We start from the raw sequence: 23,539 nt of genomic DNA on the forward strand, positions 1-23,539 counted from the left end.
ATATTCAAATGATGGACGGCTTTTCCTCCCAGCTACATACACTTTAAATACAAATCATTATATTTATAAAGTTTACTTCGAGGAATGTTCAAATATATCAATTTTTAATAATTTGCCATAAAATTTGTATTATATCGCAATTTTCACAAATTCCACGTGTTCAGAATGCAATTTGGTGTATCTGATGTACTCTCAGATCTCACAAATATACAGTGCAAACGTTGCTATCCGATTCCTTAATTGAAACTTTTCTCTAATACAAGGGATTTTCAAAAAATCAAATGCGAATTTACTCTATTGTACATTTGAATGAATGCATTTTTAAAAGCAGTTTATAGAATAAGCATTTTATAGATTATATGTGACCGTACAGCACGAATGAGCCGTAAATGTCCTAAATTCTGAGTTACAGTGTAAAATGTTCATGAAGGTCGTATTCATCGGTACGTCAAGTTGGCCCGACGTCAAGTTGGCCCGATCTCATTTTAAACCAATCAACAATCCTATTTTTGAAGATGGTAATAAGCTTCTACCTTAGATGTCTATAGAATTCATAATAGCTCTGGTCTTTGTTTGCTTTGGCTAAATCCTGTTCAAGTGGTGAGTTACAAAGCATTGTATTTTGTATGTATGTATAACCAACAATTAACAATGAGAGGATATTCCTGAACCTCGTTGACTTGGGGATGATTTTAAATGACCGCCAATTATGACTGTTTGATATTTATTACCAGCAATGTGGAAAAGGAGACACATGTAGTATGTAGAAACGAAAAACGCTACTATTGTGTTGAAGGAGCAAAGTTCAACAAACCATAACCCCGCTTTTGGATATCGTTTGAGTCAAATGATATACCATTTTAAAGCTTATGATATATATTTTCTAAACACGAAATAAACCAAAATTGACCGGGGAGGAATTTTTGGCTCATTCGTCGTGTTCGGTCACATATGCTATGATTTTTTAGGAAATATAAGAAATGGTTCAAGTTGGGTTTGACCTGCATGTATGAATGGTTAGTGCTAGTGATAGTAGTAATCATCAGTAGTAATCATTAACCTTGTAGCTTATACGCGCTCAGTGTATTATCTAATCAAAAAACCACTTTGGAACTAAATCATATCGTTTTTTGTTTATTTGTATCATTGTGTACGTAGCTCGATCAATTTACATTAATTGACAAATGGCAATTTTATTGAGAAAATAGAGTGTGTGTTAAACATTGAAACGATGAACTACAATGGGTTATACAATGGAAAACAAACACTTCTGGTGGCAAACACAAGTGAATGTCAAACATGTGCGTCCATTTAGATATTATTTGACTAGAATTAAAACATGTACTTGTATTAAAAGTGTTAGTTGTTTTGGATTTAGATCTGGGATATGCATTTTTTTCTTTAATGGTTTTACCTGAATAACATCAGAATGATGAATGCAACCTATTAAATTGACAAACTATTATAATGAGAGAAGAAATTATCTTCGGACATTGTTGGCATCAGACCAGATATATAATTGTACGAGCTTACTTTAGTACTTTTATAACAAAAAATGGGACATTCGGAAAGCATTCATGCAACAGAAACATTTTTTTAATGAAAATGATTTGTTCATATTACAGCAGCAGTTATTGTGAGAATCCCAAAATATTGAAATGCCTACAACATATTTACATAACGTATAAATACTCATTTTTGTTGTCGAGTAATATTCTTTTAAAATCAATAACCATAATAAGTAACAGATACATAATGATTAAACGAGCTAATGCATGAATAATGAATGAAATACAGAATACACGATAGGAATTTGTGCTTTGCGCCGGCATCCCGAAATTGTGTTCTTGTTTTAAGGGAAATATAGATTGTGACAGAAAGTTTAGCGTACAAAATAGTTTTAGTACCGTCATTTGAAACTAATAACTACACCTATAAGAATAATATCATAATATGCACGTCCGCAACGACGTAACCAACACATATTGGAAGTCTACGGCCTCATAGACGACAACCGAAATCATGCGAAAGTCCAATCGAATTCTGTGTTTACTAGGTAAACCACGTGCACCGATTAAGAATAATAATTATGTAATGTAAAGGGGGGGGCAACTGGCCAAAATGGTTAAATGTGGCAGAAAAGAACAAACAATGGGTCATTTTGCCGAAATGTGAGGAGGGGGCACCACGTCCCTGTCCCCTCGTGATTGACGCCCATGCGAGTACCTAAAGGCTGGTTGAATGGGTCGCCATTCGCCAACGACTACAGGTTGGCGACTACCTATGAAAAAAATGCATGTACTGAACGACATATTCTCTTTATCAAATGTGTGTTTCCTGGGAGTGTCTTCTTCAAAATGCGTTTATTAATTCCCCTAGACTGGGTCTTTCAGTCTTTCAACAAACACGCACGGTCATTTTCTTCGGACTTGATTGCAACTAGAAAAATTGAATAAGTTCTGCATGCGATTTAAATGGCTAGAAAATTATTAACATTATGGAATTCTATACTGTGGAAGTTATAAATAACGATGTAAGCTTATATAATATGGAACACTATAAGCTCGAAATACAGGAACGAAAAATGTAATTTTAACAACAATTTAATGTTTTGTGTGGTGGTTTTTCAGCTTTTTTGAGCACACAGATAACCTTTAAAATACATGGAAAGATAAATTAGAGGAAAGATTATAGCCAATGCTTTATTGCTGCAGTTTGTTAGCTCTATTTGTATGTATAGAATAAACCAGGGTCGCGAAAGGGATTGGATAGCAACGTTTGCACGGTATTTTTTGTGAGACATGAGAGCACATTAGACACATCAAATTGCATTCTGAATACGAGAAATGTCCTTCTGATAATTTTGCTATTTAACAGTCCTCGAAGTAAACTTTCAAATCTAATGATATGTACTTGAAGTGTATGTTGCTGGAAGGAAAATCCGTTCATCACCCTCACCCCCCCCCCCCCATGAAAAAAAAAGACCTGAAAAATATATTAATGTAGTTGTCCTTAGCAAAATATTTTAGTACTTTCAACTGGTGCGCCTTTACTGATAAAATTTACCAAAAACTATTTAATTTTGATAATGGACATCAAGTTAATGAGCCTGAAAAGTCAAACCATGTGGATTTTGGCATCATATAGACGGTTTAACTATGATCAGCAAAGGTGTTACAGACTATAACAGATGGATTGCTTATGATTTGTATAACTAGCCAGTCATTGAACTATATCTACAACGGGAAATGCTAATCTATCTCAACAGAGGGAGCTATGGCAGCAGTGTATCAGCTCTAGAGCGATTAAAACGTGGATGACAAACGTTACCAAACGTTTGCTACAAGACAACAGCGACCAAATAACACCGTCGCGACTAACATCAGTTTAAGTATGCCACAGTATCGTCTGATGCCTTGTAAGGGATACTCACACGCTATACACACTGGCTGCAAAGGAGCAATTGCAGCTATTGGAGTACCAGGAATACGAAAAATGACGTGCTGTGTATTTATTTTGCTATTTTTTGTTCATCAAAGTGGGAGTGATTCGGAGGAAGAAGGAGCAGAACACGGAAATGAACACGGCGAAAAACAAGCCAAGGCGTAAGAATAGTTTCATTATCTTGTAAAATATCAGTTTAGGAAAGTTTGTCAATGTTTACTACCTCTGAGTGCGATGAGAATTAGAAACGTTTAGATTAAAGCTCTATTTTTGGAGCTGCCTTTTAGTTTTATCATGTTTGCATAATATAAAAATTCTTATTTCAAAAGAAATGAAAAAGAAAAAACAAAACAAAAGTACATAACTCTAGAAATTGGTGAATAGATACTATTTCATCTAAGCTCAGACACATTTCATGGGTAGCAACAGGTGATTGGACAAGAAAGTTGCTTGCTTTATGATATCATAAATTAGGAGAATAGATCAGTACTGCATTACGGCTGTTAAAAGGCAAATTCTTTACAAAAATGATTTCTTAATATGGATACATGTTGAGAATGTGTTATTTTATATTATAATGGCGAAGGAATGATTCAGGTATAGCACATCTATACTGTTCACCCTTTGTATAGGTTTACATCATATTATATATAGTAAAGAAACATCTCATATACGTGCTCTCATTCTAAAAGTATGTAATGAATCGTGAAATAAGGCGCTCTACACACTTATAGGTGTATTCTGCTCGGCAAGTATCTGCGCGAATAACAAATTGAAAAATATTGCAAGTTTTCTTTTATTACGACCATTACGACTGAAATTAAGTATATTGAAAGTATTTGGTAAATTTGTAAACAAAGTGAAATCAATTAGAACAATGATCCTTGTAATTGTATACACGTGCAAATTTATTAGCAGCGCTATCTTTCCGTATCCGTTTCTAATAACCCAGTTGATTATCACTACAATCCAACGGCAGCACACCATAAACTAGGCGTTGAACTTCTAAACTGTTTCCAAATTTAAGAATGGATCTTTAATGAACAACTGAACCAATAGTAGGAGTCGGCATGCATTTTAAAAGAAGTCAATTTCATGTGGATTTAAAATCTTATTGTGGAAGCGGTACAAGTTTGAATTGTGTGAAGATTCTGCTACGACGTATTTTTGTCGATTTCATGATTATAGTATAGGGAAGTATTTCGATCATTTAACACAGTAAGTATCACTATACTAATGATTAATATAAAGTGGTCTTCAAAAATCAAACCAAATAAAAAACCCTCAAATTTTATAAACACATTTGTTTAATGAACTATTACCCAAAAAAGAGACCGTATAAATAATCTAGTAATAAATCGCACATGTACTATATAGTATAAGAGTGTATTTTTTCATATCCTCGTGCGTTTCTAATTAAACAATTATTACTTTGTACTTTCCCAGGGTACGTTTTAATGGTCGGCAATAACAATTTAAAGCCCATTGAAAATATTGCCAACTTAAGAAGCTATTGCAGAATCTCCAAACCATTAGTAAACTGCAAATTCTCAAATAGGCATGACGATGAAATAAAGCATCGCCGTACGTGACTATATCCGCTACTAAGCTATTGCTGATGTAAAATACACAACTTGACAGAGACTAGCATTTTGTATCAAAATTAAAGAAGGTTGAATTTTCTCTCAGTTATTCTGATAGTTATTGAGAATGAAGGCGACCATAAATGACTATCCTGTATTTGTCAGGGGTAATAGCCGCATGCACTATAGTGTATTTTTTTATCATCATGCGCTTCCAATCATACAACATTAATTTGTACTTTCCGTGGGTACATTCGTAATTATTATACGTAGCATAACCATCCAAAACTCATCGAAAATATTACTTCAATTCTTAGAACACTATACTACGCACGGAGGCGTTCTGGCTGCGTCTAAAGTGTTTAAGATGAAAATCTGATGGCGATGTCATGAAGCCCAGGAACCATAATCAAGTTACCCGACTTTGTCCATGTGCATTTTCGGACTAATGGGAAGTTCCTGAAAATACTACGGATGTATGGATCAAATGGTTTCTGAAAAAACGGTCACAAATTTCAGAACGCGCCCAATGGCTTCAAAATCGAAATATTTGAGCACATCGGATGCGTTGTAATTTTTTGATCGCCGTCTTTACACACATTTACTATTACATCTGTAGGAATGTCCTCTATCCACAAAGACGTGCACAAAATAAAATAACTTCATATCATTCGAGAGTTTAATCAAGACACAGCCATTAGAAGATTAATGTCATCTTGAACACTATAGATGCACAGATAACGCGTCCTTGGTGATCAGAAAATTTTACAGCACAGGTTTCAAATCTGTAAAATGGAACTGCTATTTCTCAATTAGATTGGTTATTTTCTGCATCTTTGTTTTCTTAACTGGTGTATGCGTGGGGAAGGAGAGAGATAACTGCTTAACTATAGGTTGCAAAAAAATAACATTTGACGATTCAACGTTCATTTAAGGCAGCTTCAACATGCAAGATAAGTGTTAATTATTCACACAAGACATATGGATACATGAAAGTATACATTTTTAAAGACAAGACATCAAGGATTCTAAATATAAATACAAATTTCGGTATAAAAACAACATCATTCAGGATACAAGGAATGCCTTTCAAATATCAAATAGGCCTAATTTGAATTTTTTGAAATTTGCGATATAATACAAATTTTATGGCCAATAATTTCAAAATGAACTTTTTGACATTTATCAGTCCTCGAAGTAAACTTAAAATAAATATAATGATTTGTGTTTAAAGTGTATGTAGCTGGGAGGAAAACCCGTCCATCATTTGAAAATGTTGACCTTTCGTATTGAAGATATACATTTTTTCCCAAAAACGCCTAAATATTTTAGGCCTTTTGGGGAAAAATGTATATCTTCAATACAGATAGTCAAAATTTTCAAATGATGGACGGCTTTTCCTCCCAACTACATACACTTTAAACACAAATCATTATATTTATAAAGCTTATTTCGAGGACTGTTAAATATCAAAAATATCAATGTTTATTAAGTTGCCATTAAAATTGTTTTATATCGCGAATTTCCAAAATTCACAATTAATTTGAATGATTACATTTTTATAAGCAGTTTATAGATTTTTTATAAGCATTTTATAAATTATATGCTATGATTTTTAGGAAATATAAGAAATGGTTCAAGTTGTGTTTGAGCTGCATGCTTATACGCGCTCAGTGTATTATCTAATCAAGAAACTACTTTCGAACTAAATCATACCGTTTTTTGTTTATTTGTATCATTGTGTACGTAGCTCGATCAATTTACATTAATTGACAAATGGCAATTTTATTGAGAAAATAGAGTGTGTGTTGAACATTGAAACGATGTACTACAATGGGTTATACAATGGAAAATAAACACTTCTGGTGACAAACACAAGTGCATGTCATACATGTGCTTGCATTTAGATTTATTTGACAAGAATTAAAACACGTACTTGTATTAAAAGTGTTATATGCAAATATGCATTTTTTTCTTTTCAATGGTTTTACCTGTATAACATGAGAATGATGAATCCAACCTATTAAATTGACAAACTATTAAAATAGGAAAAGAAATTATCACGCAGACACATAATGTACGAGGTTTCTTTAGTACTTTTATAACAAAAAAATGGGACATTCGGAACGCATTTCATCCAACAGAAACATTTTCTGTAGTTTGTGACAAAATCATTTTGAATGAAAATGATTTGTTCATATTAAAGCAGCATTTATTGTGAGAATTCTCAAAATAATGAAAGGCCGATATGCCTACAACATATTTACTTGTCGAATAATATTCTTTTAAAATCAATAATAGTTTAGCTACTAAGCTCCCAAATTTGTTACAATTGTGCACTTTGTGATAAAAGCATGAGTTTCTACACATGAAGTACATGGCCCAAAGTTAATTTTAAGATGTGGAGCCATTTTCGATTTGACCCCTAGTTTTAAATGTCACGAATAGTCAAACAGGGGTAAATATTTGAAAATTCTCCAAACTTGTCGACAGATACACCAAATTATTCTCAAAAAATGTACAATTTGTGCTATCTATGAGTGACCTTTCGTTACAGAGTTATTCTACAAAAACCTCATTTTTTGGGTAAAAACATCACATTTAGGTTGTACAGGGGTGAAAATGTCAACTTGCTCCGATTTTATCAAAATTGGTGGCAAATACGGTTTCTTGACATAAGAATCAAGAAACAGTATAGTACTTACCATCTAAAATGTACTCTTTACTTGTTATTTGCAATGGAAGTCGACGGTCAACAGGGCCTTATGGCCAGCCAAAGCCATTTGACATTTTTAACCTTTAATCAGTAGGTTAACACAACAGATGCAAAACTATTATTTTCATGATTTGTGTCAACTTAACGGAGAATTTGCAACCATTTTTGTCAAAATCGGAGTAAGTTGAAATTTTTTTCCAGCACACAGATAACCTTTAAAATACACGGAAAGATAAATCAGAGGAAGGATAATAGCCAATGCTTTATTGCTGCAGTTTGTTAGCTCTATTTGTATGTAGAATAAACCAGGTCGCGAAACATAACTTTAGGGGATTGGATAGCAACGTTTGCATGGTATTTTTATGGGACATCAGAGCACATTAGACACATCAAATTGCATTCTGAATACGAGGAATGTACTTCTGATAATATTGCTATTTAACAGTACTCGAAGTATAAATCTAACGATGTGTACTAGAAGTACGTGTATGTTGCTTGGGAGGAAAATCCGTCCATCATCTGAACATTTTTGTATTGATGATATACAGTTTCCCCAAAAGACCTGAAAATATATGGATGTAGTGGTCCTTAGCAAAATATTTTCAGTACTTTCAACAACGGTGTTGGCTGCCGAGAGCACTGAAAATATTTTCTAAAAGGAGGTATATTAGTAATTATAGCGTATGTAGTAATGAAGAAAAACTGTCACATACGTGCGCTAACAACTCTCTAATGTCGATCTTGCTTATTCTGGTGCGCCTTTATTGATAAAATGTATGTTTTTAGCATTTTTTGCTATCTTTCCGTATCCGCTTCTAATAACCCAGTTGACTAGCACTACAAACCAACGAGCACACCATAAACTAGCCGGTGAAATTCTAAACTGTCTCCAAATTTAAGAATGGGTCTTTAACGAACAACTGAACCAATAGCAGGAACGTCATGCCATAATCTGGTTCAAAACTAATTTTTTTCAAGATGGCGCCGGCGGCCACCATCTTGGATTTCTGGGTAAATATGAGTTCGTAATGTCAAAGTAATGTCAAATTTGAAATCCTTGTGGTCGACTTATCCAAAAAAGTGTCTTTGTACACGATTTAAGGTCTTCTTGTTCAAAACTAAATTTTTCAAGATGGTGCCGGCCACCATCTTGGATTTCTGGGTGAAAATGATGCCGTAATGTCAAACTAATGTCAGAATCGGAATCCTTGTACTCGACATATCCGAAAAAGTGTCTTTGTGCATGATTATAGGTGCTCTGGTTCAAAACTTAAATTTTCAAAATGGTGGTGGCGGCCATTTTGGATTTTGGCCTCTAGCGAAAAATGCCGGGATTTTCGCGAGGGACATGGTGGCTATTTTTTTCTAAATGGTCCATAGAAGTCGAATCAATCGTCAAACCTTACTAGCCAGAGAGTGGTCACCAAAGTGAACATTTTCCCCTAACTATATTAAATTGACAAACTATTACAATGAGAGAAGAAATTATCTTCGGACATTGTTGGCATCACGCCAGACACATAATTGTACGAGGTTTCTTTAGTACTTTTATAACAAAAAATGGGACATTCGGAACGCATTCATCCAACAGAAACATTTTCTGTAGTTTGTGACAAAATCATTTTGAATGAAAATGATTTGTTCATATTACAGCAGCATTTGTTGTGAGAATTCCCAAAATAATGAAAGGCCGATATGCCTACAACATATTTACATAACGCATAAATACTAATTTTTGCTGTCGACTAATATTCTATTAAAATAAATAACCGTAATAAGCAGATACGGATGCATATAAATGAACAAACGAACCAATGCATGAATAATGAATGAAATACAGAATACACGATAGGAATTTATGTTTTGCGCCAGCATCCCGAAATTTTATTCTTATTTTAAGAAAAATATAGATTGTGAAAGAAAGTTTAGCGTACAAAATGGTTTTAGTACCGTTAATTGAAACTAATAACTACACCTACAAGAATAATATACACGTCCACAACGATGTAACCAACACATATCGGAAGTCTACGGCCTGATAGACGACAATCGAAATCATGCGAACGTCCAATCGAATTTTGTGTTTACAAGGTAGACCACGTGCAACGATTAAGAATAATAACAATGTAATGTAAGAAATGCAATCTAATACAATGTAATTTAATTTAATGTATTGTAATGTAAAACAACTTACAACTTTTAAACTCCAAAGCTTACGTCGCTTTTTTAGCTTGCGAGTATCACTTCAATTTAAATGTATAATAAAGGATCTGTGCTGCATAATACACTTCAAGCAAATACAAATGCTTTTTCTATACTATCTCTTTTATCAGACACATACGAGGCTGACCAAGAAGTGACTTGATAAAGTGTAATGGCCAGTAATGGATTTCTTACATACGTGGGTTATTTCGACTGTTTTATAAAGGCAAGAGACATTATAATCCAGTTGCTGGTCATATCTGCCTCACCTGGAGTTTAATGTTTTGTGTTGATGGATATTTATTCTCCACACCATCTAAAATTTATTTTGCCTCTTCTGTCAGCATTGATCAATGTAAGATATAGGGGTTGTCAAAGTTCATACAGAGGTCAAAATTCAAAATTGCTCCAATGTTATACAAGACCTTTTCTCCGAAACGTGACCTTTCGACCTGTTTGCTTTTAACTCCTGAATACTTTTTTACTCCTCGTACGTCGTAGACAGATTTGAGGTATTCAACAAACTTAGAGCAATTTACAATTTTGACCTCTGTATGAACTTTGACCGCCTGTATCTCAACTTGCTGACAGACAGCCAGTGGGTTGTCTTGAAAGTAAAATGAATCAAAAACAAAACTTAAGATGTCAAAACAAGATAAAATAGACTGGCGGACTACTCAAATGTATTCAACAAAAGCATGATTGCAATCTGCTGCGACAGTTCGTATAACAAATGCACTATGATTAAATAGGTTGATGACAACATTTGATTAAGTGGATTGCACTGCGCCATGATTACGGTGAAGGACATCGGTTCAAATCCTTTGTTTGGAACCAATCAATAATTTCACGCACAACATCTATAGAAAATTGTTACCCTGTCTGTATTGTGTCGCTGGGTCAATAAAACTTTACTACCCAATAATTATAGATATTACACCCACTGCATAATTAAGAGATATGACTTACATAAGCTAGGGGGTAACTTAAACGATAATCTGACGAAAACGCCAATTAATGGATGGATATACGAGGGTGGTCAAAAAATTCGTAGAACAAGATATGCTACTTTGTTTCATCCACCATTTTATTGTACTCTTTAATCAATCTTATATTAAAATTAGGGTTGCGCGAACTTTATTGCCGAAATAATACTGAAGTTGCTTAAACGCAGTTTATTTCTTTGATCAAGCATGCTGATTAAAGCATTTACTTCCAAACGTTTAAACAATATCAATAGCCCCTGATTAGTCCTAAGAAAATACGAGTAATATACATGTTTACTGTTTAAAGCAAAAAATCGTAATCAGGGCAAAAATGTTAAACAATTTTCTCCTAAACAGCGTTTTCTTAATATCGGCGATATACAGCCGGGCAATACACAGCCAGGCAAACATTTCTGCCAGTAAAGTGCACAGCAAGCAAACTTATATTATTATATTATTGAGAAGTTGCGCTGCCTTAAGAATCTTAAGAATTTTGTACACATACCCGTCTAACTATTCAAAATCACGTCAGAGTGAGTTCGGCATTTAAGCACCAGGTCATAGGGATTTCCAATATCTTAAAAATTACATACAAGCACGTTCAAATCGGGTCTCTCATTTCTAAAAGTTCTCAAACAAAAAACATCTACAACTAATGAATGACAGAAGCTATTACCAATATACTGGGGTATTACGCGATGTTTTCATGACCATAAACCTCTTCCCAACTCTAAGCACAACCTTATTTCAGGCAATATGGATTAGACAACATGAATTCTGATTTGATTGAAACTCCGAAGCACACATTATAGTGAATAGATCGAGATATAATTTTGGTTTCCTCTTTAGGAATATGTGCTAATTTAAGCATCAAGCGGCAAGTTCGCGTAAAAGCTGGTAAACAAAATATTTTGATTTTAATTTGGGCATGCTGAATTCAACAATTTTGTCTGCCAAGCTATATTTGAACCCCCTGACCCTAAAAAAGGACCAACCCCCCTACATGCTCATACAGGGGTAAAATTTAAACATGCTCCAAATTCACTGAAAAGCATGTCAATATATTTGTCTGGATCTATGCGCGTAGGACATTATAGTTACCAAGTTATGAAGCTCATCAAGTCCAAGGTCAATTTGCAGGTTATACATGGGTAAAAAATTAAAGTTGTCCAATTTTTGTAAAAAATGGATGCAAACTGTTCCTCAAGTTCACGTGATTTAATAAAAGAATAGTTTTTACTGTCTGCGATGTCAAGTTCAGAAGATATATAATCAATAAATACAAATTATATTGAATCCTATGGTATCCTATAATATTTTTAGACTCTTTGCCGTGTAACATGCTAACTAGACACCGCATATAGTGCAAAGTATTCTTTTTCCGAAACTTCTAAGCTAGACAAACAATTTGACAACTTGTACGAAAATTGGAGCAAATCGACCTGTGACCTTTTTGTGCCCCATAACTTCTTAACGGTAGGTCGTACACGCACAAACATTACATTTCTGGGATCCGCGGGACCAGACGCATAATTTTACATGTTTGAAAGTGTTATTGCAAAAAATTGCCCCCTATACGATCCTATGGGGTCATTTGGGGTCTTTTTGAGGGTCACGGTCTCAAAATTTTGCTTACTAGACAATAGATTCGAGTTCAGCATACCCAAATTAACAAAAATAAGCTGGTAACAACTTTTACGCAAACTTGCCGCTAGGAACGCGATTTTTACCAAATAGAACCAGTCCGGTTGACAAAATATTTTGCAAACATTTTTGCCTAAAATATTTTACAATAACGTTTTATAAACGTATTCATAATTCGTATTACTTATATAAGCCGCCATTTAAATGTTATTAAATGTATTGCGTATCTAATCTTTTTTAATGTAAAAGTTGTCGTCTAATCTGTTGTGGGCAACAGGGACTTGTAATTTTAGGTGATGTAATCTATTCTGTGTTCCATACGACAAAGATGAAATCGATAGATTTCATGGGATCAAGATCTAATCGAAAACATTAATGGAACGTGTGAGTGTTGAAATTTTAATTTTGATTTTGACTTTTCTTCAGTCATTTTTGTTCAGAAGCCTTGAATCGTTCAAGTCCATGGTCAATTTGCAAGTTATACAGGGGTAAAAAGTTGTTCCGATTTTCGTAAAAATGGATGCAAACTGTTCATCAAGTACACGGGATTCAATAAAAGAATAGTTTTTACTATATAGTGCAAACTATTCTTTTTCTGAACCCTCTAAGCTAGGCAAACAATTTGGCTCAACTTTTACGAAAATTGGAGCAAATCGACCTGTGACCTTTTGTGCCCCACAACTTAACGATAGGTCGTACATGCACAAACATTACATTTCTGGTATCCGTGGAGACAGACGCATAATTTTACATGTTTGAAAGTGTTATTGAAAAAGATATTGCCCCCTATACGATCCTATGGGGTCATTTGGGGGTCATTTTGAGGGTCACGGTCTCTTGGCTTGGCAGACAACAGATTGGAGTTCAGCATACTCAAATTAACAAAAATAAGCTGGTTACCAACTTTTATGCAAACCTGCCGCTGGGAACGCGATTTTTTACCAAATAGAACCAGTCTGGTTGACAAAATATTTTGCAAACATTTTTGCCTAAAATATTTTACAATAACGTCACTGTGTGAAAAATAACCGGCCAATATTTAAACTATTCTCCAAACTTCTAGCAAATATATTTCTCTAACATGACAGGGTCGGATCCAGGAATTTTTGATAAAGGGGGCGCCTTTTGGTCGACGACGAAATAAATGTGTTAAAGGGGGTTACCCCCTCGAAAACTCAACGGTTTTGGCCCATTGTTTGCTGTTCATGGCCGAATTTGTTCCTTTTTTTTAATTTCTTACAATTGTTGTATTTTTAAGTTACCGGCGCCCTTTGCTAGTCAAAAAATAGAGGGGGCGCGCGCCGGCTGCGCCCCCCCCCCTAAATCCGCCCTGCATGACCTAAAATTACAGTTAGGTTAGATGTTCAGAAATAGTCGCACTTTCGTAGAATATGAGTGAGGGCAAAGCATAGCTAGCTCATAGCTAGCCAACTCCCCGTGTTAATTGAATGGAGATTTGACCGAAAATATTGAGCTATATTGGTAACGGACCGCTCCGTTCTGAAGGATGCCACAAAAAAACGGTACAAGCTACATTTAAACTATTCTCTGAAATTCTAGAAAATATAGTTTTGTAACATGTCCTAAATTTTTAGCTAATTTAGGTGTTTGGAGAGGGTCGCACTTTTGTGTTTTTAGGAAGGATATGTAAACGACAGATAACACCAAAAATATGAAGAAATTATTTCCAAACCGTGTTAAGTCAACAATCATTATGTTGCTCATTTTCAAGAATGCTGGTTAACAAAAAGCAGGCCATTGTCTCATTTCGTGAACAAAGGTCCACATACCATTGTTTCCTTGCGTTTCCTTTATAATCGGTTACCCAACTGAAGCTATAATACCAGCTTTATTGCGATATCGCACATGTAAAACAGACACATGTGCACAACCAGAGAAGATCCGATTTAATCAGTTGAGCTGTTTCAATGAGTGTTATCTTGGTTTAATAGATTTAATGGGGTTTAAGTCCTGCAAAGGTCGAGATGAATTCTACTGTAGACATGACTGCATCATGTGTTATTAAAACGTTTCGATTAAACGTTTTTAATACCATTTTTGTGCTTCCTGTGTAAGTGTATTACCACTTGCGTATCTAATCTTTTTTTAATGTAAAAGTCGTCGTCTAATCTGTTGTGGGCAACAGGGACTTGTAATTTGAGGTGATGTAATCTTTTCTGTGTTCCATACGACAAAGATGAAATCGATAGATTTCATGAGATCAAGATATAATCAAAAGCATTAATGAAACGTGTGAGTGTTGAAATTTTAATTTTGATTTTGACTTTTCTTCAGTCATTTTTGTTCAGAAGCCTTGAATCCATCCTACTAGAAGCTAGAATTTTAATGTGTTCGGCGAAGAGTGTGCTGAACCTTTCAAAATATACTACTGGGATTAAAACGTTTTTATTCCATTTCAATTAATCTTTAAAAAGGGCCAAACAATATACATTTTGCCGGGTGTAAAACTCCGAAGACTTAAGTTATAGCTATAGGTCTTTTCTATACAGCGATACCAAAATAAGTACAAACATTACCCATATAATGTCGCTATGATGTCATAATGTGAGGGCGCCCATGCAAGTTTGGAAAATTCTGGCTATGTACAAAAGTATAGGAAAAATTTGTTCGGCTAAAAATTCTACAAAAATGCTGGGAAAAAATTGACTGGAGTGAAATGAAAATCATTGACGTAGAAACCAATGGTGGGCCTCACCACCTCTCCTTTCTGTGGTCATCTTTGACGGCCGATCCTACCGGTCTGTATTGTGTCGTTGTGTCAAACGACTATACAGATCACTTTACTACCCATTAATTATAGAGATAACACCCACTGCATAATCAAGGGATATGACTTACACATATAAGCTGTATGGATATAAAACTTAACGATAATCTGACGAAAACTCCAATTAATGGAAGGATATAATCATTGCGTTACCTCTCAATGAATGAATAACTAAAATGTGTCTTACAACTTGCGTATCTGATCTTTTTTAATGTAAAAGTTGTCGCCTAATCTGTTGTCGGCAACAGGGAGTTTTCATTTGAGATGACGTAATCTGTTATGTGCTCCATACGGCAAAGATGAAATCGATATATTTCATGGGATCAAGATATAATCGAAAATATTAATGAAGCATGTGAGTGCTGATATTTTAATTTTGATTTTGACCGTTCCTCAATCATTTCTGAGAAGCTTTGAATCCATCCTACTTGTTGGATTATTTGACGAGTTATTTCGTTCAACTATTCCAATAGTTCAGCTAGAATTTAATATTGTTAGGATGTATTTCTACGGTGAAGAGAGTGCTGAACCTTTTATACTTTGCATTGGGTGAACAACCCTTCATAATATGATGTTGTTATGCTAACAATTATTAAACTCTGGAGACTTACGAATGGACATTCTGATTTGTGCAAATTTGCTGCTTCACCTTTATTGATAGAAAAAGGCAGAATATTGAAATTACAAATGTTTTTTTTCCTTCAAATTGTTACACATGATCTACTAACTTTTCTTTGGGCTATCTCTCTCCTCCCCGCCAAATGTTGTCAAGATTTTGCATCTCCTTTCTTTTCCCATCTCTATATGTCTCGTTATCCCTGTCTGTCTGTTTGTAGAAATTTTAATCAAGTTGAATGTCGCCTCAAATCGGTCTTTCAAATGATTATTTAATAAAAGCACGTCCAACTCGATTTCTAAAAGTTCATAAACAAAACAACATCTACAACTAATGAATGACAGAAGCTATTACCAATATACTGGGCCTAAATAGGGCCAAACAATATACATTTTGCCGGGTGTAAAACTCCGAAGACTTAAGTTATAGCTATAGGTCTTTTCTATACAGCGATACCAAAATAAGTACAAACATTACCCATATAATGTCGCTATGATGTCATAATGTGAGGGCGCCCATGCAAGTTTGGAAAATTCTGGCTATGTACAAAAGTATAGGAAAAATTTGTTCGGCTAAAAATTCTACAAAAATGCTGTGAAAAAATTGACTGGAGTGAAATGAAAATCATTGACGTAGAAACCAATGGTGGGCCTCACCACCTCTCCTTTCTGTGGTCATCTTTGACGGCCGATCCTACCGGTCTGTATTGTGTCGTTGTGTCAAACGACTATACAGATCACTTTACTACCCATTAATTATAGAGATAACACCCACTGCATAATCAAGGGATATGACTTACACATATAAGCTGTATGGATATAAAACTTAACGATAATCTGACGAAAACTCCAATTAATGGAAGGATATAATCATTGCGTTACCTCTCAATGAATGAATAACTAAAATGTGTCTTACAACTTGCGTATCTGATCTTTTTTAATGTAAAAGTTGTCGCCTAATCTGTTGTCGGCAACAGGGAGTTTTCATTTGAGATGACGTAATCTGTTATGTGCTCCATACGGCAAAGATGAAATCAATATATTTCATGGGATCAAGATATAATCGAAAATATTAATGAAGCATGTGAGTGCTGATATTTTAATTTTGATTTTGACCGTTCCTCAATCATTTCTGAGAAGCTTTGAATCCATCCTACTTGTTGGATTATTTGACGAGTTATTTCGTTCAACTATTCCAATAGTTCAGCTAGAATTTAATATTGTTAGGATGTATTTCTACGGTGAAGAGAGTGCTGAACCTTTTATACTTTGCATTGGGTGAACAACCCTTCATAATATGATGTTGTTATGCTAACAATTATTAAACTCTGGAGACTTACGAATGGACATTCTGATTTGTGCAAATTTGCTGCTTCACCTTTATTGATAGAAAAAGGCAGAATATTGAAATTACAAATGTTTTTTTTCCTTCAAATTGTTACACATGATCTACTAACTTTTCTTTGGGCTATCTCTCTCCCTCCCCGCCAATATACTGGGGTATTAAGCGACGTTTTCATGACCATAAACATCTTCCCAACTCTAAGCACAACCTTATTTCAGGCCACATGGATTAGACAACATAAATTCTGATTTGATTGAAACTCCGAAGCATACATACTGATTGGATAATAGATCAAGATAAGTTAAACATTCAAAACTTGGTTTTCTCTTGTTGAAATGTTGAAACTGATATATATTAAAGAGAAAATGTTTCAATACTATTCACAAAAATGGATAAAAGGTATTATAGTACCGATCAACCAGTTTTAATTTGTTTTGAGAAGATTTTTGAAAACAATTATTTGTTGCAAGCTGACAATATTCTTATTATCAGGAGGGGGAAAGACATTTCAGACCAAAACATTATTGAGTAAATAAGCCAGTAAACAAGTAACATAAACTTACATAGGCTGATACCATTTCATGGTTCATCAAAAAGAGTACTGGATTTTTTATGGGCTACTCTCCCGGCGACATAACCATGATAGATCCAAAGATTAATACGTGGAAATAGAGAGCGAATACGTTCTAGATTTGGCACGTTAGCTCGTGCTCATTATAGAAAGGTTAAAATATGAGGGATTAAGAGGTGTAGCTGCTTTTAATGGAATTTAAAGTAGGTAATGAGTGCAGGCAAATGCATTGTTGTCAGTAATTCAGAAAACGATATTAATCCCAGAAATCAACTATATTACATATGTACCTAACCGAAATAAGTTCGATACTGTATCAAAGAAAAAAAAAACATTACCTAATAATGAAGACAATTCACGAAAGTAACACAAAATTGCAATTATAGATAAACAGATACTGTTTTGTTCTTAATCATTTTTCACGTTAGTTTGCAAAACATGTCTCCATGCTTTTTAATCTTAACAACAGAAATTCTGATTTGATTGAAACCCCAAAGCATGCATTATAGTGAATAGATCATAGATGTGTGTTAAAGATTAGTTAGTTAGCATGCATTATAGTGAATAGATCATAGATGTGTGTTAAAGATTAGTTAGTTAGCATGCATTATAGTGAATAGATCATAGATGTGTGTTAAAGATTCAGGGTTAGTTTCCATCTTGTGGACTTATCGAAATTGATGTTTAAGAGAAAACGTTTCAAGATTATTCACCGAAATTGAAAATGGAAAAGAAAAACCGATTAACCATAATAATTTAATTTTTTTGGGGAAGATAAAATTAATAATATAAATTATATCAGTGCAAACTACTTCCCATCCTGCCGAAATCTTAAGTGCATATATAATATAATATTATTCAACCACAATGGCTGTACGTTGCCAATCACACGCAATCCCCGTCTGTTTCCTTCCTGATAATCAGAATATTACATGAAAATAGACTTTTCTTAAAGCTACAACAAGTTATAAACCGGGAGGGCGGGTTAGTGCAGTGGTCTTCTCACCACTGTGGCCCGGGTTCAATTCCCCGCGGTGCCACATGTGAGTTTGGTTGCCGATCCATGCTCGTCCTCGCAGGTTTTTCTCCGGGTGCTCCGGTTTTCCTCCTGCTTTTAAATCGGACCTCTTCCCATATCCCTGTCCCGTCATATCTGGAGGCATCCCTTTAATTTAGTAGCCTCTGAGCACTATTGGGTTTAACCTGGCTTCGGCCGAATGTTATAAATAAATAAATAATATTTTTCCCTGAGCGAGCCGAGGTTCGTTTTAGGCTCTATTTGTCCCGTTACAGAAAAACAGAAAAAAGCGCACAAAATATATTAATAATATTAATAATAATAAACAATTTTGGATTAAAAATGAATGGGGAAAAAATAAAAATATCTGGCGATACAGCGTTTCGAACTCGGAAATCCACTTTCAAAGGCCAACCACTAAGCCAACTGTCAAAATAACATATCGAAGCCACAGAGTGAAAAGAGTGAAAAATGTACTTTATAGTGGAGTGTACTATCACATCCCGACTAGTACCGTATTGTTTGATAACATGAATACACTTTTGGAATTATTTGTCATAGGTTTGTGTCTACGTGGTAAACCAATGGCAACGTAAAATTTAATCAATCTTGGCCGCCCCTGACTTATTTAGTGTTTGAGTGTCTTTAAAAAAACCCTAAAAACCCTTGGTTTGACCTGCATGCATCAGAAGGGTTTAATGATAGTAGTAATCAAAAAGTAATAATCATTAACCCTTCAGCTTATACGCGCTCAATATATTGAAAGCACTTTAAAACTAAATTACATCGTTTTATCTTTATTTTTACGTAGCTCGGTCAATTTACAATAATTGACAAATGGTAATTTTGAAACGATGGACTGTAATGGGTTAGAAAAATGCTGATTCTGTATGTGTCGTTGTGTCAAACGAAAATACAGATGAAATTACTGCCCATCAATATATTCTGATTTGATTGAAACTATGAAGCATGAATTATAAGATCATAGATCAAGATATAAGTAAAACATTCAAAAATGGACTTCCTCTTGTTGAAATGTCGAGACTGATGTTAAAATTGAAAACGTTTTAAGACCATTCACCAGCATAATATATCATCGTACTGATTAAACTTCAACTGGTTTTGGAAAGATTTTCAAACAAATTATCGGTTACAGGTTGATGTTTCTCAAACAAAACAGTTTGAAAATGACACTTTAATCGTCATTAGAGATCCTAATGCAACATTTACTAAGTGCAAACCATATGTTTTGACTACGTTTGGTGTTTCCCCCAATTGTACTTTGCCAATCTCACGCAAGCCCTGTCTTTTTCTCTATTGATAATCAGAATACTGCACGAAAATATAATTTTCCTAAAGACACAAAAATGTTAAAAACACAGAAAGAAAACAACAGCATACAAGCAAACAAAGAAAGAAACAAGAACAAACAAGAAAGTCTCCTTTTTCTACACTATTGTTGTTGTGACGATCTTCTATTTAGTAGTCTGCAAGACTTCAAAACGTCAACAGTGAGTATTGGTTTATTGGATAGTCCGTCCTGATGAACGTGTTCAGTAACAAAACAAACAATTTTTGACATTTATGTGGACTCACCCGACGACACAACCCTGATAGATCCAAAGACTCACACAGCAAAATATTTACAATTAAACGTGGCAATGGATTGACGCTAATGAGTTCTAGATTTGGTACAATATATGAGTAGATGGGTTCAAATGGGAAATTATGTGGCTGCTTTAAATGGAATTTTAAGTGGTTGCTGAATGCATGCAAATGCATTGTTGTCAGTTATTCTCGATGCACACTTGTGAATTCTGAATACGATTTTACTCCAAGTGAATCAACTACATACGTACGTGACTGAAATAAGTTTGATACTGTATCAAAACAAAAAAATTACCTCCATAAAATAATGGAAACAATTCACGAATTCACGAAAGTAACACAAAATTAAAATCATGTAGTAATGAAGACCTATCGTTAATTTTTTGTCTTCGAGGGGCATACCGTAAAACCTCGTCTACAAGCATATATAGTGTTTTTGGTGAAAGCTAAATTAATACGATACATGCGTAAATATCCCAATACAATAGATTGGTCTTAAAATAATACTTGTTTGTATAATTATGCTTGGACATGGACGAAGAATAGAGCACGGAGTGCGATGGACTTGCAACTCCGTTCGTCGATGTGAGGTCAGCGACGTCAACACTGGCAACATGTGGACGTAGGTGGCAGCAGCATTTTTTCTTTAATTAGCATAAGTCTCCACAGCACTACGCATATTTTTTGTACGTAGCTTTTAGTACTATCGTGGTGGCAGCAGCATTTTTCTTTACTTATCCAATATGGCGCCGCCCGTGAATCAATTGGTGCATGGTGCCTGTTGGCGACGCCATCGGACGCCATTTCAGCGCAGGGTAATACACAGGGAAAGCCGATGCTGTCGCCACCTTTTTGTATTGCGCTAGTATATGAGTTGCAACGGTCTGGCTTGGATCTGTAATTTATTTGCTCAAACTCCATAATGGCGCCTTGAATAATTTAGGTTTCATCATAAGCACTCTATGTGCTTGTAGACGGGGTTTTGCGGTATTTGTTTTGCTCGTAATATAAATTTGTTTTTCACGTTAGTTTCCAAAACTTGTCTCAATATTTTATGGTCTTAGTCTTAAAAATACATTTCAGAAAAGCTTTTATAAAAACTGTATATCAAAGAGCAACAACATATCGTTATGAACACGGCAGAGTGCCGAATACGCAAAATTGCTGTTCTGAGTAAACGGCGTTTGAAAATCTTGGTACCATTCCATTGGTCCTTCTAAAAATTTAGAACATTCGTGAGCACTCATTTGAAATGTATATTATGGAAGTGAATGTACGCGAATTATTGGCAATACTTGCATGTTCTGAAATAATCGATATATCCCTCAAAACGCGTTTTAACAGCTATTCGGCTTTATGCTGTATCCAAAATGTCTCTAACACTGTGCAGAGAGAGGTCGAATACGCATTCAACTACGTGTAAACAAAATTCGGGGTTTCCCGCTATACAATACTATAGATCAACATGATTTGTACACATAAGTATACGATTCGTCTCTCTGCCGAATTCATTTATCGCACTTAGGCGCGATTCGTCCAAATCAAAATTTCAATAACTACGTTGGTGAGTAAGATTTACCATTAATTTTTGGTGGAAATAAAAGATAACCTGAAACATAATTATAAGCATACAAGAACTCAATTTGCCGAATTCATAACGATATGTAGTACGCTGAGAGTTTTATGTATATCAGCTCATGCTTCTAACAGAACTATATATTTTCGAAGAGAAGAAGAAATAATTATACCACCACTTCTGATTTAACTTTGAATCGTAGTCTCACAGAAAAAGAGCATTTCCGCTCACAATTCCCATTCATTAGTAAAAAAAACTAGAATATTACTAAAAGTATTACTTTCCATTACACAAAGTATGTCAATGTGGCTCTAACATTGCATTGTACCATTCCGCTGAACATTAGGTATAATTGGTATACTGCCTTTGAAATGTGAAGCTAAATTTATACTCCAGTCACCAGAGTGAATGGAGTGAATCGTAACTTCCAGACCAAGAATGAACGGTCCATCGTTTTTACAACTACTGTCTGTTCAATTAGCTTAGATTCTTGATTGTTTAAGAAAAGTATAAATCACGTTAGGTCTAACACTTTTCTTTGATGACTTTGACCACAATCTTTTATTTTTTTAAATATCTTAAAAATTCAAGAATCTAAGCTAATTGAACAGACAGTAGTTCAAACTCCACATAAGCTATCAGTGGAGGGTGAAGGGCATTGTCATTAGCTAATCATAGATGTCGGTACATCATAGGTCTTCAATACACGACGGTCCGTGGTGAAAAGTTTAGGTTTAACTTTTAACTTTTATCATAAAAGTTGCAAATACTAACTCGCTATTGTTTGAGAGTGTCAAACGAAAATACAGATCACTTGACTAACATTAATTATGCAGAGCACTGCTGCTGTATATGACTTACACAGATAAGCTGTTGGAATCTAAAAGAAATCTGACAACAAGCTCCAATTAACTGCAGATATATGCGGTACATTTGAACGAATGAATAACTAAACATGCGTCTTACATGTGTGACTAATCTTTTTATATGTGTAAGTCTGAAATCTAATCTGTTGTCGGCATTCAACTGTAATTTGATTCTAATGATGTTTTTTTTTTTTCGATGTTCAACACGGCAAAAGTTGAAATCGACATATTTCATCATGTTCATGGGATCATGATCTAATCGAAAAATTAATGAAACATGTGAGTGCTGAAATTTTAATTTTGAATTTTGAATTTTAAATTTTGACATTTATTCGGTCATTTTAAAGAAGCTTTGAATCTATACCATTTCGAAGATTATCTGACGAGTTATTAACGTTCAATTATTTTTATTATTCTAATAGAATTCTAATTCTAGAGGCAAATCTAAGGTGAAGAGAATGCTCAACATTTGACACAATACTTATAGGAATAAAAGTTTTAAATTCCATTTCAATCAACCTTTGGAAAAAAAACCAACATAATTTGTTCGGTGACAAATAAATGGGAAAACTTGTAC

At 34.6% G+C, this 23,539-nt stretch overlaps 1 protein-coding gene across 1 annotated transcript in view; it reads left to right on the forward strand.

Annotated features, from left to right (window-relative positions):
* The first annotated feature begins 3,312 nt into the window (after positions 1-3,312).
* Positions 3,313-23,539, forward strand: part of LOC140171161 (glycine receptor subunit alpha-2-like) — a 229,519-nt gene continuing 209,292 nt past the window's right edge. The window contains exon 1 of the mRNA XM_072194352.1: positions 3,313-3,605. Coding sequence (XP_072050453.1) covers positions 3,394-3,605 — 212 coding nt within the window. The 5' untranslated portion in view covers positions 3,313-3,393. The remainder of the gene's footprint in view (positions 3,606-23,539) is intronic.

The sequence above is a fragment of the Amphiura filiformis genome, chromosome 15, assembly GCF_039555335.1.
Source record: "Amphiura filiformis chromosome 15, Afil_fr2py, whole genome shotgun sequence".
Lineage (NCBI taxonomy): Eukaryota > Metazoa > Echinodermata > Ophiuroidea > Amphilepidida > Amphiuridae > Amphiura > Amphiura filiformis.